Here is a 14119-nt window from a genome sequence, read left to right as displayed (position 1 = left end):
CAGACAGAACAGGCAGCCAGTGAGGGACGGCTGGACTTCAGCCCCTGTTCCAGCCGAAACACCATGGGCGCCCCTGGGTCCCCACCCACTGCGTCCTGAACGCTCCCCTTCTAGGTCCTTCTTTCCAAACCCCTCACTAAATTGCTGAGCCTGGTTGAACCCACCGCTGCTCCTCCACATGAGCCCTGGGCTGGTTTGTGGGGAAGATTGACACATCTATGGGTTGACGGCAGCCCTGAGTTTCAGTCACTTGCTGGCCCCTGCCGGGCACCACCCGCACAGCCTGCTCTTCCTTACTCTCCCCTTCTCCTCCAAGCCTCTCCCGTCCCCCCATCCCTGCCCCAGTCTCCTGTGGCACCCCAGCGATCACCTCCAACCCAGAGGACAACCTCCCTCCCGCCTGCAGAGCTGAGCAAGCAGCCAGGTCACTGCTCTGTCCCCAAACCACAAACCCAGCCACTCATGCATGGTTCTTTCAGGTGTTCAGGAGGTGGCTCTGGGGTCACACAGTCCAGGGCTTGAAATGACTTGACTTCTCTAGGCCCTGAGTTTTTCATCTGTAAATAATAACAGTCGCTGCATAGACTGTGTGTGGACGCTTTTGACACAATGCCCACCAAAGTGCCTGTGTTCATTCACATCATTCACGTCTTCCCAAACATATATATGCATTCATTCATTCATTCCACTCATCCAACAATTGCTTGTTGATATTATATACATGACTGTTATATATTACATAAAATCATATATTCATTCAACATTTATATATTATATATAAAATACAGTTATATATTTATATGATACTATTTAATATATAAAGGGGTGTGTGTGTGTGTACATACACACATATGCATATGCTGTGTTCCTTCTTGAACTCCTGGGCTCAAGTGATCCTCCCACCTCACTTCCTGAGTCACTGTGGTTACCGGCGGGGGCCGCCGTGCCCAGCCCCACAGTCTGTGTTCCCTCTATGTGCTACAAACTGTTCCAGGCCTGCAGTTGTGAACAAGATAGGTGAGAATCCCTGTTTCATGGAGCTTATCTTCTCATGAGGGAGGCAGACCAATAAAACACGTTGGTGTCAGATGCAGACAGATCTGTGGAGAACAGTGAAACAGTGCTGAGGAGGAGGGGTGCAGGGGCAATTGGAATCCAAGGGCTAGGAGGTGCCTTGGGCATCCCCAGCCCCTCATCCAGCATAAATGGGGACAAGAGCATGGTGGGGTCAGGTGCAGTGAGAGTGGCAGTGAGGCTGTAGGCACTGGCTGGGACAGGGCAGGGGTCTTCCCTTGCTTCATGGAGCCCTGTGCCCCTCCATCTGTGATCTGAGGCAGGAGTGCACACAGTCCCCCACGCTGCTTGTCCTGTGTCCTGCGTGGAGGGTGGTGGCAGGGCAGGAGTGCTCTGAGGAGCTGTCCCGCCCCCGTCCTCTGGTTCTGTTTGAGTGGAGGGGCTGGGCTTCCTGGGCTCTGGTCAGTGCCTCTATCTCATCCTTCCTGACCTCCAGACACCTGGGAGGATCCTTCTCCTGTGTCTTCAGCTTTTCTGTCAACTTTTTCCAAGCATTTAAGGATTCTCTAGTTGAATCCATCCTTAAAAGAAGAAGGTTCTGCCTGGCCTCCTGCTCCCCCTGGTGACTGTCCCCTTGCCCTGCGTTCTTGCCTTTCCTTCCAGGGTGAACTTTGGAAGCAGTTGTCCAGCATGCTTGCAGTGTCCTCTGCCCCCTCTACATCTTCACTTTCTGGATGTGGCTTCCCATTGCACCTGCTTTCATCATGGTGACCCCTGGCATTCCCATCCAGTGGACATGTTAGTCCTCACTCCCCGCTTCCGGTGCCCTTCGGCACAGCTGCCCACTCTCTTCTGTGGTGGCTCCACATTCTTCCACCCCCATGGCTCGAGCTTCCCTCTGGCCCCTTCTCCAGCTCCTGCCTTGCCACCCCCCGCCTCGCTTCTCCTTTGTCCCAAGTATCCTTTGGGGGCCCACGCCTGGCTTGCTGCCTCTGCTTCCCCCCTCCCAGTCCACTGTGCTTTGCGACTTCCCTCTGTTTTGAGGGAGGATGTCCTTGGTGCCATCCTGTGTCCCAGCATCTGGGGAAGCACTCTGCACCGCTGCAGCCCAGGCCGTGTCCTTGGGAGAGTGGCTTATTCGGTGGACCCCTCTTGAGATGCAGGTCTTTGGGTCACCTGCCCCTTTACTCACAGCCTAGCCTGGCCTCTGCCAGACACAGATGTCCTGATCATCACTCCATTGTATTCACTCACCACTACCCCAAGCTCCCTCCCCGGCAGCCAGGGGCTGCCACTGCATAGGTCAAGTTGGCTGCCTGGGGATTGTGGTCAGTAAAGCCCACAGGGGACCCCGAGCTGCCCATTTTCATGGTAATTGAAACACTGTTCTAAAACAATATTCCATATACCCTGAGCAATATTTTTTACATAACAAACACATTTTGGCAGGAATCCTAGGAAGCGTCTCTTCCTTGGAGACTTCATTTGAGAGAAGGCTCAGCAGACTGTGGCGTTTTTTTCCCCCAGAGAGCAGTTTGGGATCCCATATGGAAGAGCCAGCAGTGGGGGCCTTGGCAGCTCAGGACACACGTTGTTCTATTTTCAGCCTTCCTGAACACCTCCTCTGGCATATGGAAGCTGCCGTAAACACTCGGAAGGCCTCTGTGCTCATGGAGCCTGCTTTTCTCCAGCGAGCCCCGCGCAGTGGGGCTGCATCCCGTTAGCCAGTGCTGCCCTGAGTGCCGGCGCTTTCTGCTACCTGAGCATCTCTAGGGCGCTGACCCCAGGAAAGCTCTGAAAACCTTAAAGCACTGCACAAAGGGACCGGCTAGAGGCGGCAGCAGCTGCATGCAAGAGCCCAGCTTTGAATGCAAAAGACTAGGGCAGGAATCCCACCCTCACTGCTTCCCAGGCACAGCCGGGAGTTGGAGCACCCCTTGGAGCCTCCACCTGCCCGTCCGAGCGTCCGCCCCCCGGCCGTGAATGCCGGGAGACGCTCTGGGGGTGAGGCACTGACCACGTGGCAGTCCTTGCTGCTACTGCTGTTATTTTTGCCCATTTCCAAAACTTATTTCTTCCTTGAAATGAATCATTTTCCTGCTGGAGAATACCAGTGGCCCAGAAACCGCTCCTCACATGGGGTTCTCTCTATTAAGTCTCCAGTGTTCAGGCACCGGACCCTGGAAAACTCGCCCATCTCCAGCTGTGACACCAGTGACACCGAGGGCCCCGTGCCGGTGAACAGCGCGGCCGTCTTGAAGAAGAGCCAGGCGGCCCCGGGCAGCTCCCCCTGCCGAGGGCATGTGCTGCGGAAGGCCAAGGTAAGCCCTGATGTCCGGGGGTGTCCGGGTGTCCTGGGCAGGCACTTTAAGCTCCCAGCATTCTCGGGTGTGAATAGGGAGCCCATTCTTCTTCCTACTGCATCCACTTGGCACTCAGCCTTCAGTAGACATCTGGGAATGGGTGCTTATCGAGTTCTCACCACCCCGCAGATCCTGTTAGGAACCGGGTTCTCAAAGGTGAACAGTGACTGGAAGGTGCTGACCGTTTAGCCCCAGTGCCAACAATCGGCTCCAGAGTCATCTCAGATGCAGGCAAGCCTGGGCTCCTCTGGACTCGTTTTCTCCGTGGTGGGGTGGAGATTAGACCAGGAGACCGCTGAAGTCCTCTTCAGCACTCAGATGTGTGATTCTTTAGAAAAACAAAGGAAAGGGTCCAGGAATAAGCTTTCCCCCAGCCCCTTCCCTAGCACCGCCAGCTGCATGAATCAGGCTCTGAGGGCCTAGGAGGAACCTGTTTACTCACTCCTGGGGCAGCTTCCGGTCTTCTCATGGGATTAGCCACTAGCAAGTTTTGATGCTAACCTTTGAAACCCCAGAAATCTTTAAAACACAGTAGTTGATCAAAGCAAACGGGTCCTGGCTGCAGCAGCGGAAAGTGCTGTGTGTGGAAGTGCACGGAGTGCGATGGTGTGAGCTGGGGAGCCACGGGAGTGTGGCTGGACCCGCCCCGAGGGGCTGGAACACGGGAGTCCTCCTGTACCGGCTCTGTGGTACAGGTAATTCCTCTCATTGCCGGAATTAACTTTTCTTTTTTTGAGGCAGGGCCTCGCTCTCTGGCCCAGGCTGAGTATAGTGGTGCCATCACAGCTCACCACAGCCTTGACCTCCTGGGCTCAGGTGATCCTCCCACCTCAGCCTCCCAAGTAGCTGGGACTGCAGGTGTACACCATTATGCCTAGCTAACTTATTGTATTCTTTATAGAGATGAGGTTTGGCCAGTATCGCCCAGGCTGGTATCAAACTCCTGGGCTCAAGTGATCCTCCTACCTCCGAAAGTGCTGGGATTACAGGCGTGAGCCACTGTGCCCAGCTTGGCATTCTTTGCAGCTTTTGGAGCCCACTCCGAGTTGACTGGGAATAGGTGTTTCCTGCGAGATGGGAATGAGTGCTGCCCCCCTGCTGTGCTCTCTGGGGTGCTCACAGGAGGGCCCCTGAGAAACATGGTTGTCCCCAGCCTCCCAGAACAGCGGTTCTCCATAGCAGATCCGTGTACTGAAGACCGTGTGTGTCGGTGAGTCTGGGGAAGGGAAGAATGGCTGGCTGTCATCTCCATTGCTTTTCTTAGTGTTTACCAAGTGTTCTCAGCTGGTGACCGCTGGGCTCACTGATGGAGGAATATGTTTTGCCTGGGGGATGTTTAGAATTGAGCTGCCCAATGACATCCCACTTAGGACTCGCAGATGAGAGATGCTGTAAATATACTTCATCTATTTGGTTTCTTTATCATCAAAGAAATTGGACTGAAAATTCTGTGGTCCCGACCCTCGAAAGGGCTCCCGTCACCGTGTGTGCTTCCGTCATGCAGAGGTTCAGGCCACCCGCTCCCTTCTGCTCCCTCTTGGTGAATGGGAAGCCAGTGATCCTGGGCCACCTCAGATGCACAGCCAGCTGTCCAGATGGGTCCCCACTGACAGGTCCAGAAAACAGCGGAAGCTGCTCTCGTCCCTCCAGCTGAGAATCTTGTGCAGAAATCAGAAGGGGACGGACTGAGCAGGGTTTCCCAGGATTTCTGAGAACAGTGACAGGGGACCCGTGGCTGGAGGTGGTGGGGCCTGTAGACCCTGAGAACATGAATGCACTTGTGTATGGTAAACTTGGTCTCATCTGCCTCCCGCCTTTTTCTGGGGACCAAGGGGTCTGACGTATTCCGGATGTGGGAAGCGCTATGCCAGCTGCGGTATTCCTGAAATACCTTCCAACTCTCGGTGAGGAGCATTGAGCGCAAGAGAGGGTTCTGGAAAGTCAGACGGCTTCCAGTCCCATGCCCCAGGGCTTCCTGACTCAGAACCACCCACCAGGCACAGCTCCAGGCCAGGTTTCCCTTCCCTTCATCTGGGCAGGCCGTGTGCCAAGGGCCATCCAGGCATGGAAACTGTGGCTCCGCTCTGGGAGGTGCCCGAGGGGCAGGCGCTGGGCTGCTCCAGGTTTCGTGCCCCTGCCTCTCGTGACACATTCACCTGGAGATTGTTTCCTGCCCTACTCCGAGTGGAGGCTACAGGTTCTCATCCTGTCGCTTATTCTGTGGCCAGTGTGACCTGGGCGTGGAATGTTACCGTTTCCTCGGCTTGTTTGCTAAACATGTGTGGCACCACGTGGAGGTAACATGGGGTCCTCCCTCTCTGAAAACCCCACTGCCTGGGAGGAAATGGGGGATCTGTACAACAGAGGACTGCCCTTGAGCGCCGACCTTGTGATGTTGTCCCCTGGGCACCTTCTCTGCTTACAACAGCCCACATAGCTGTCCCAGGGAGGCTGAAGGGGCAAGAAGGCACGAAGCGTACCCAGCTACCCATCCTCCCCTTTGCAGAACACTTCCGCTGAGTCTGAGAGTGCCTCAGCATAGTGTTGTCGGCGTTGTGGCTTGGTGTTTGTTTCTGCCAGATTTGCTAGTGCTGTGAATTTAACCATGAGTTGAACTCGAACTTTTGATTTAGACAAAGTGAGAAATTGTTCATTGTATGCAGCATGCGGAGACGTGCAGTGTACTCATGACCCAGTTAATGAGCCCCTGGAAATAGTGGAAGTCAGGCGTCTGCATCCCAGCGCAGGGTCACTGGGTGGGCGCAGAGAAGAAAGTCCCTCCTTGGTGGCCGGGCGCTGTGGTCGGGGCTTTCACAGACCCTGTCTCCTTTGATCTTCCCAACTGCTCTTTGAAGTCCTTGGTGGTACTCACGTTGTACCATGGCTCAGAGAGATGAAGCAACCTCTCCAAGGCCCCTCAGTGGCTGAGGCACAGAAGGTCTGGCCCTGGCGTCTGTGCCTTCTGCTGTCCTCCAGAGCCATCCATGCCAGGGAACCAAGGGCCTCTGTCCTGCATGGTGTCTGCCGCTGCTCTGACCTGGGTCTGCTCTTTTGCCTCCTCTTTCTGGAACTCAATCCCATGGCCAAACCCCATTTCAAATCCATGTAGCTCCAGAGACCATGATTAGCCCAGGCTTCTGCCTCTGTGCAGCTGCACTGGGTGCTGAGGACCCAGAGATGAATGGACGGAAAGGAAGAGGTGAGGAAGAGCATGGAGGGCGCTGTCCAGTAGGGAGGGGCAGGTACATCTATTGTGACATGGCTTGTTGAAAAGCACAGAAACTGCACAGAAGATGGGAGCATTGCCTCCCTGAGTCAGGACGAGGGGCACAGGGTGGTGGGGAATCACTGAAGCCTGGTCCTCAAGATGCATGAGGCTGGCCAGGTGACATCAGGTGGAGAACAGGCATGGGGGTGTGTAGAGAGAAGCAGATACAAAAGCCAGAGTGTGGCCTGTTGGAAGGCAGCAGGGCAGAGTGGAGATGGGAGGCCTTTGCTGTGGACCAAGTGGTTTTGGGGCCCAGCTTCATCACTTTGGACCTAAGGCAAGTCATTAAGCCTCTGTCTCCTTATCGATTGATTGATTGATTGAGACAGGGTCTTGCTCTGTTGACCAGGCTGGAGTGCAGTGGCGATCATGGCTTACTGCAGCCTCAAACTCCTGGGCTCAAGCAATCCTCTCGCCTCAGTGTACCGAGTAGCTGGGACTATGGGTGTGCGCCACCACACCCAGCTAATTTTTGTATTTTTTGTAGAGTTGGGGTTCTCCCTAAGTTGCTCAGGCTGGTCTTAAACTCCTGGCCTCACGCAATCCTCCCACCTCACTCAGCCTCTCCAAGTGCTGGGATTCCAGGCATGAGCCCCACACCTACCTGTCTCTTCACTTATGAAGTGGGGGTACTGTCCACCTTGCAGGGCTGTCGTCAGACCAGACATAGCCGCACCCAGTGCATGGCACAGTGCCTGCCCGGTGCCCACTGTCCCTGCTCTCACAGTGCTGGCACTGCGTAGACCACAGCCATCTGCAGCCAGCACTCAGGGCCTGTGGATGGAACCAGTCCAGCTGCTCCGCTGACTGGATTTAAGCATCTACATATTTAAAAAATTTTTTTTCTATTAGAGTAAAATAAACACGATGTAAAATTGACCATTTTAAGCATTTTTAAGTCTGCAGTTCAGTGGCATTAAGCACATTCCCATTGTTGCACAGCCATCGCCGCCATCCTTCTCCAGAACTTTCTCATCTTCCCAAACTAAAGCTCTGTCTCCATTAAACACTAACTCCCCATTCCCCCACCCCAGCCCTTGATACCCACTATTCTACTTCCTTTTTTGTTTTTATATTTTTTGAGATAGAGATGAGGTCTCGCTACGTTGCGTAGGCTGGTCTCAAACTCCTAGCCTCACGCCATGCTCCTGTCTGTGTGTCCCACAGTGCTGGGATTCCAGGCGTGAGCCACTGCGGCCAGCCCACTTTCTGTCCTTGTTAGACTTCTCCAGGTCCCTCACATAAGTGAAATCGTTACAGGATTTATCCTTTTGTCATCGGCCTGTTTCTGATCATGTCCTCAAGGTTCATCCAGGTTGCAGTGTGTGTCAGAAGGCCCTTCCTTTTTCAGGCCTCGCCATGTTTTACGTGTCTATCCATCGGTGGACACTGGGTTTCCTCCGCCTCCTGGCTGGTGTGAGTCATGCTGCTGTGAACGGGGTGTGTGGTATCTGCTGGAGACCATGCTCTCCATTCTGATAGGTGAATACCTAGCAGTGGAATTGACGGGTCATTGGTCATTGATTCTGTTGAGTTTTCTGCAGTAGCCGAGCACCCACCCGCTCTGAGTTGAATGTGGATGGTGGTGTGGCTTGTCCCAGCCTGATCCTCTTGCCCTGTCAACTTACAAGACTCTTCTTTCCTCTAGGAATGGGAATTGAAGAACGGGACATAGGGGACAGCAGCACCACTCCACCCTCAGAGACTGCACACCCCCTTGCCCGTGTCCTCATCTGTGTGACGGCAGGAAGCTCTGCCCAGAGTGGCCTCAGCTGCACGACTCCAGAGGCTCCACGACTGAGCTCTGAGGCCAGTGCCTGTCCCCCAGGCCCACTTGTATTCTTTCTACTGTAAAATGGCGCCTTTAAAAAAGATGTAAGACTTTGGTTCCCAACTTTGTTAAAAAACAAAAAAAGTGATGGAAAGGTGTTTGAAAGGATGCTATCAGGCGAAGTGACATCTTTCTAACCAGATAGGCCATTGCTTTCACCGATTGCAACCCAGCCTTGGACTGAGGATGGATGGTTCCATGAGTCCCCAGATGAAAACCTGGATTCGACGGGGAAGAGCTTGGATCCCTGGCTGCCCCAGGCATGAGTGTGGCTGGCACATGGGCACTGGGCTTGCCTTGCATGCCCACCAGGAGGGCCAGGGGCATACGCAGTCCTGACGTGGACTTTGTGTCTTGGCGTACCCTCTCCACGTGCCCGTCCCCCTCGTCATCAGAGGTAAAGGCATGAGAAAATCGCGCTGTGAAACGTTTACCTTTTATTATTATTTTTTTGGACAGATGCTTTTGTCACCAAGACATGAAAAGCTGCCATTCTTCTTAACCTGTTTTTTAAGAATGTCTTTTTTATTGTGTGTCACACTTAGATCAAGGATTTTTCAGAGGTTCCTTATTTTATTAATTAATTATTTGTGCTGCTTTTGACAGGTAGCAGAGGGCTTTAATACTTCACTAACAGTACACCCTCCTCCCCCTTGGGCTAGCATCCCCAGCCCTTAATCCACGTCGGAGTCACACCAGGAGCCTCTGGGGCAGGGGCTGGCTCCTCGCCGCTGTACAGGACGTTTACTGCTGCTTCGGGCCAGGGCAGTCCTTTGAAAGGGAATTGAAAGGGAAGCAAGTTCCGGAACTTGTTCCCTTATAGAACTATAAAACACCTTAGAGCAAGAGGCAGGAATTCTAGGGCCTCCTGCCCCTCCCCTTCCTCCAGCTTGTCAAGTTAAACCACTAATGTGTTGGTGGGCCTGGCCGTGCTGCCTGTCCTGAGTGGGGTGGGTGCAGGTAGGGCCTCTTTCCCAGCTTTCTTGCTTGCCTTCTGTGCAATATTTCTTGGAGAATTTGGATGCCTAAGGCATAAAGGAAAAAAAACAGAGTTCATAGTTTGAGCTGGTATCCACCCCCTGGGTTTAAAAATCAGATTAACTTCTTGGTCTCCCAGAGGCCGCTGTCAGGAATTCTCCAGTATGGGAAGATGCAGTCACTGATAATGAAATAAGTCACCCCTGAACGCCTCCGCAGGCAGATTCATGGAGACCAGTCCCAGCAGCGACCGCCCCTTCCCCAAGCATAGAATACAGAGGTGCCACACTTGGTGTAAGCCTTCCTTCTGTCCACTGTCCAGAATGTCGTTTTTCACACAGAGGAAGAGATGGCAGGAAAACACTACCTCCTTGGGTTTCCCCCAGACATACTTTCAAGAGCGCTAGCTGTGCGGTGCACGGGACTTTACAGTTAGTTAGGATTCATGTTTAAGGTGGTGGCGCTTGAGGCCCGCAAGGGTCACGTTGGATTACTGAAGCGGGAAAGCGGTCTCCCATGTATAAGAAAGTTTTACAACACAAATTGGAAGCTGCTTGAGTCCACCTGAACTTGAACTGATTGCAAAGCCATCTGCCGGGAACGGTTTTGGGTTCCTGAGCCGTCAGCCAGCCTTTCCCCTCTGATGCACGTTCCTCCCGGCCTAGTCCGTGGAGGCCCATCACACCAGCATCCGTGACGCCAGCTTCCCACTAGGACATCCAGGCAGGTCGGGCGGGGACGCCACACGCCTCAGGGCCGCCCACTGCATTGCCATAGAGGAGCCCTCCCTCCAGTGGTCACTTCCCACCATTGCAGGCAGCTGGGCCCACTTCATATCACACAAAATGAATTTTCTATAAAAGGAAAAAAGTTTGCTCCTCCATAGATTTTTGCTGCCTTCGGGTCAAATAGTTTCCCCGGTTGAGGCTCTTGGGCCACTCTGATTGGCAGCCTGCTTTGCCAAAGAGAACTGTGTGAGGTTTTGGTGGTTAGTAAGAGAAGGGGGAGATGGCCAGCCTGAAGTCACGGTCCTGGCCCAGCACAGGTGGGCAGCAGCGAGCTGGCAGGTGAAGCATGAGCAGCACGCAGAGTGTCACATGGGCCTTAGCCGTCACCCACCAGCTTCCTCACCAGGCAAGGAGGCCCCAGAGCCTTAGCAGGGACTTGCCCGAGGGCACAGCTGATTGGTGCTCGACTCCCAGCATGCATATTTTGTTGTAAAAACCCAGGTTTGTAATTCACATCCACAACCCTAAGCCTTTTAAAGAGGAGGCAAACGTTTAACGTTTAAACGTGGTCCATGGAGCCTTTCAAAATGGGTGCCCTGGAGGGGCCTGACAGTGGGTTCCTTCCATGGCGGATACTCCCTTGAAATTTCACATTCCATCAAAGTTTAAAGCATTTACTTCAGAATAAGTTATTTATGTGTATATGTTCAATATAGTTTTTAATTTATATCTGTACATATTAGACACACGCAAGCCATCTTGCCAGAATTCTGACAGTGATGTCATTTTATTCCCCTCCCAAAACATGCCCCAGGAACAAGCACCCCTTGCCTCTGTGGCAGCTGCGAGTGTGTCTGATTTCATAACGAAGCCAGGCTGAGGGCAAGAGGCCCGACAGGCAGGCCAGGGTCCCCAGAGAAGCCAGGATGAGGGGGTGCAGAGGCCCGACAGGCAGGCCAGGGTCCCCAGAGAAGCCAGGATGAGGGGGTGCGGAGGCCCGACAGGCAGGCCAGGGTCCCCAGAGAAGCCAGGATGAGGGGTGCAGAGGCCCGACAGGCAGGCCAGGGTCCCCGGAGAAGCCGGATTTCTTCGCAATGTCACTGGTACTTAGCAGATGGTCATGTTCACAGGGGCTGGCCACCTGTACTACGGTGCCGACTGCATTGCGCGGAATGTGGTGGCCACGCGATGGAGCTGGCCGGAGGACAGGCCAGGTGAGGGGGCCGACCCCTGCGGGGCTCAGGGCTCCCTCCATTCTAACCTTGAGCCACAGTGTCACTCTTCAGGGCTCTGCTCCTGGCTCTATTTTGTTAAGGTGTCATCAGCCTTCAATCCCATTTATATATTTTTATAATGTTAAGCCACTGACCAACTTTTTTCATAGAAACAACTATCAGATTCGAGGGCTCGCTTTGTCCCCCTGACCTGGGCACAGGCATGGGCCACGGCTCCCTCTTCCCAGAATCTGCGGGGAACTGGGGCAAGGCCCATCTGTCTGCAAGGCTGGTAGCTCTCTCCCTCGGCTTCCAGAGTCCACAGCGGTTGCAAGGTAACCAGTGTGGGTCTGCTGAGTCACCCCAGGCACCAGACTTGCCCCAGGAGCACGGGCCACTGTCCATGGGGCCTTCCTTGAGACCTTCCCTTGGGGCTGGCGGGCGGCGGCTTACCAGCTGGGTCAGTCCCGTCTCGCCCCTCTGTGCCTATGCCCTGGCGTTGCCAGGCTTAACCTTCCCCTGTATCTTACTCATCCCAGAGTTATTACTGGCCATTTCTAAATAGACAAAAACTAGCCTAAAATGTGGAGATTTACTCCTTTTGAAAAGTCTGTTTCAAAAAGTGTGTCCTCAGCTCTGGAGGCCACCCCCAGGAAGGAGTTTGAGGTTCATTGTCATTATGGCCACAGTTTGGTGCTTGTGCACGGTACTCAAAGGGCAGCGTTGAAGCTAGGGTTAGGTGTAGGCTTGTGAGCACAGCTCCCTTGTTTGTGGCCACACCTTACCTTTCCAAAAAGGCTATTAATTCTACTCACCCACTATCTGGGGGGATGTAAATTTTGCCCACAGACTTTGCTACCCAGGTGAGGTGCTCTGTTCATGCACGGAACTCATGTCATTAGACACCGTCCAAGGATGGGCAGCCTGCAGTGTGGCCGGTGACTGCCATCCAGAGAAAAGGCACCTTGTGCCACAGGGCGGGGCCGACACCCTGAGCTCACAGGTGGCCCCTGCATTCAGGTGGATGTCCATCCTTGAAACAGCCTCTTCTGGGAGCACAGCACTGGAGGGTTGGCCGGCAGGGTGCCCTGCAGCTTACATAAAGGTCGTGGCAATGTTTCAATGTTAAACTATTGCCTTCCTCTTACTTTTCCTAAAATGATTTTCTAATGGGAACAGTCACTTCAAGTTCATGACATAGTTTGAAGGAGGATAATTCATTTTTTCCTGGTTGTCACTGTCTTCTTATCCCCTTGGTGGGCTGGGTTCATACTGTGAAATAAACTAAAATGAAACCAAAACGTTCCTGCCGTAAATACGTGGCACAGCACTGCAGAAAAAGCAAAGTCACCTCTATTCGTGAGTCCCCAAGCCATAGCAGGGCGTCTGTAAAAGAAGGGAAGTGGTGGGCGTCAGACGCATCCTTTCGCCCGTAGTTCATGAAATAGTTCTGGCTTTGGTCTTCCAGAAAATCTCAACTTCACCGTGCACAAGTGTTACCGGGTCTTTTTAGTGTAGCCATGGAAGATACTTTCAAAAGGACATCTTCAGATCATAATTCTTAGGACCAAAGGTGTTTTTAATGAGATAATCTTTTTGATTTTCTAACAAGAAAGGAAATATTCACTTTAAATTTTAACATCAACCTTTAAGTGATATTCAGAATTAATTGACCATGGCGATACGTTGTAAAATGTTTTCATATTAAGAATGTAATTATTTCCTTATTGTATTTTTTAAAAGCTAAAGTCATATTTAAAATTCTCTTTGAAAGAAACAGGCAAAGAAACAGCAAAGATTTTTTTTAATTAAATATGTTGGTAGTGCCCACTTCAAATGACTGTAAATATATTTTCACTGTTTCTCAATGTATTTAATTCATAAAGTAAAAATTTTATGAAAAGAAACTTGCAAGGAAAATCCTAGTTTTCAGTCCACTCGCCCCACTTTGTAGTAGCTTCACTGAATTTCCTGCTTTCCTGGTTGAATTTTCTACCGTTTCACGTGGTGTAACCCTAGACTGGCGCCCTTGGCGTGCCCGTTTGTGTATGAATAAACTTCTCTCCCCCAGCCCCGCTGTCTTCACTGCCCTTGGTGTGTGCTGCAGACTGAGAAGTGGCTGCTTTTCCTGAAGTCCTTGCTGTCAGGTGGGTGGGGGTCTCTCGCTGACATTTGGCCACCTACCGGGGAGAGAGGGGTCAGGAGTGACACATGAAGGGAGGAGGTAGGCAGATGAAGGAGCCGTGGTTTATATTAAAAAGTAGCTTCGAGTCCACAGACTGAACATCCAGTTCAAGAGACGTTTTGCGCACCTGCTGTGAGGCCAACTCTGTGCCAGGTGCTAGAAATAGAAATGGGTCAGCTACAACTCCTGCCCTCAGGGAGCTTGCTCCAGGCAAGACGACATGGAAAGAGATCCTGGATGCGCCTTTTGTGTAGAGGACTGTACGCAGATTTCTGGAATCACAGAGCTGCTAAGTTTGAGGCTGTTGGGTGGGGTTTTTGCAGAGGAGTGGGGGTTATTTGAGCCAGGCTCTCATGTTTAGATAGGAGTTCTGCAAGGAGAGAAGTCATTTTCCAAGCGCCCTCGGCCTGCCCTTTGACGCTGTGAGCAGCGTGTCCTCCCAGGCAGCGTCTGAGAAGGCTGAGCGTCCCCTGCTGCACCGTTAATTGTTCCCTGGTGGGCAGTTAGTCTTGCTGGGAAAGTCCGGTTAAAGCTTTTA

At 52.7% G+C, this 14119-nt stretch overlaps 1 protein-coding gene across 5 annotated transcripts in view; it reads left to right on the top strand.

Annotated features, from left to right (window-relative positions):
- AFAP1 (actin filament associated protein 1) overlaps positions 1-13466 on the top strand; it is a 183066-nt gene extending 169600 nt beyond the window's left edge. For all 5 annotated transcript variants that reach the window (XM_034951933.3, XM_034951930.3, XM_034951934.3 and 2 more), the window contains 2 exons: positions 3171-3335; positions 8294-13466. In XM_034951933.3, the coding sequence (XP_034807824.1) occupies positions 3171-3335; positions 8294-8320 (192 nt within the window). In that variant the 3' untranslated portion in view covers positions 8321-13466. The remainder of the gene's footprint in view (positions 1-3170; positions 3336-8293) is intronic.
- Positions 13467-14119: the final 653 nt, after the last annotated feature.

The sequence above is a fragment of the Pan paniscus genome, chromosome 3 (genome assembly GCF_029289425.2).
Source record: "Pan paniscus chromosome 3, NHGRI_mPanPan1-v2.0_pri, whole genome shotgun sequence".
Lineage (NCBI taxonomy): Eukaryota > Metazoa > Chordata > Mammalia > Primates > Hominidae > Pan > Pan paniscus.
This window is presented reverse-complemented; position numbering and strand designations above follow the sequence as displayed.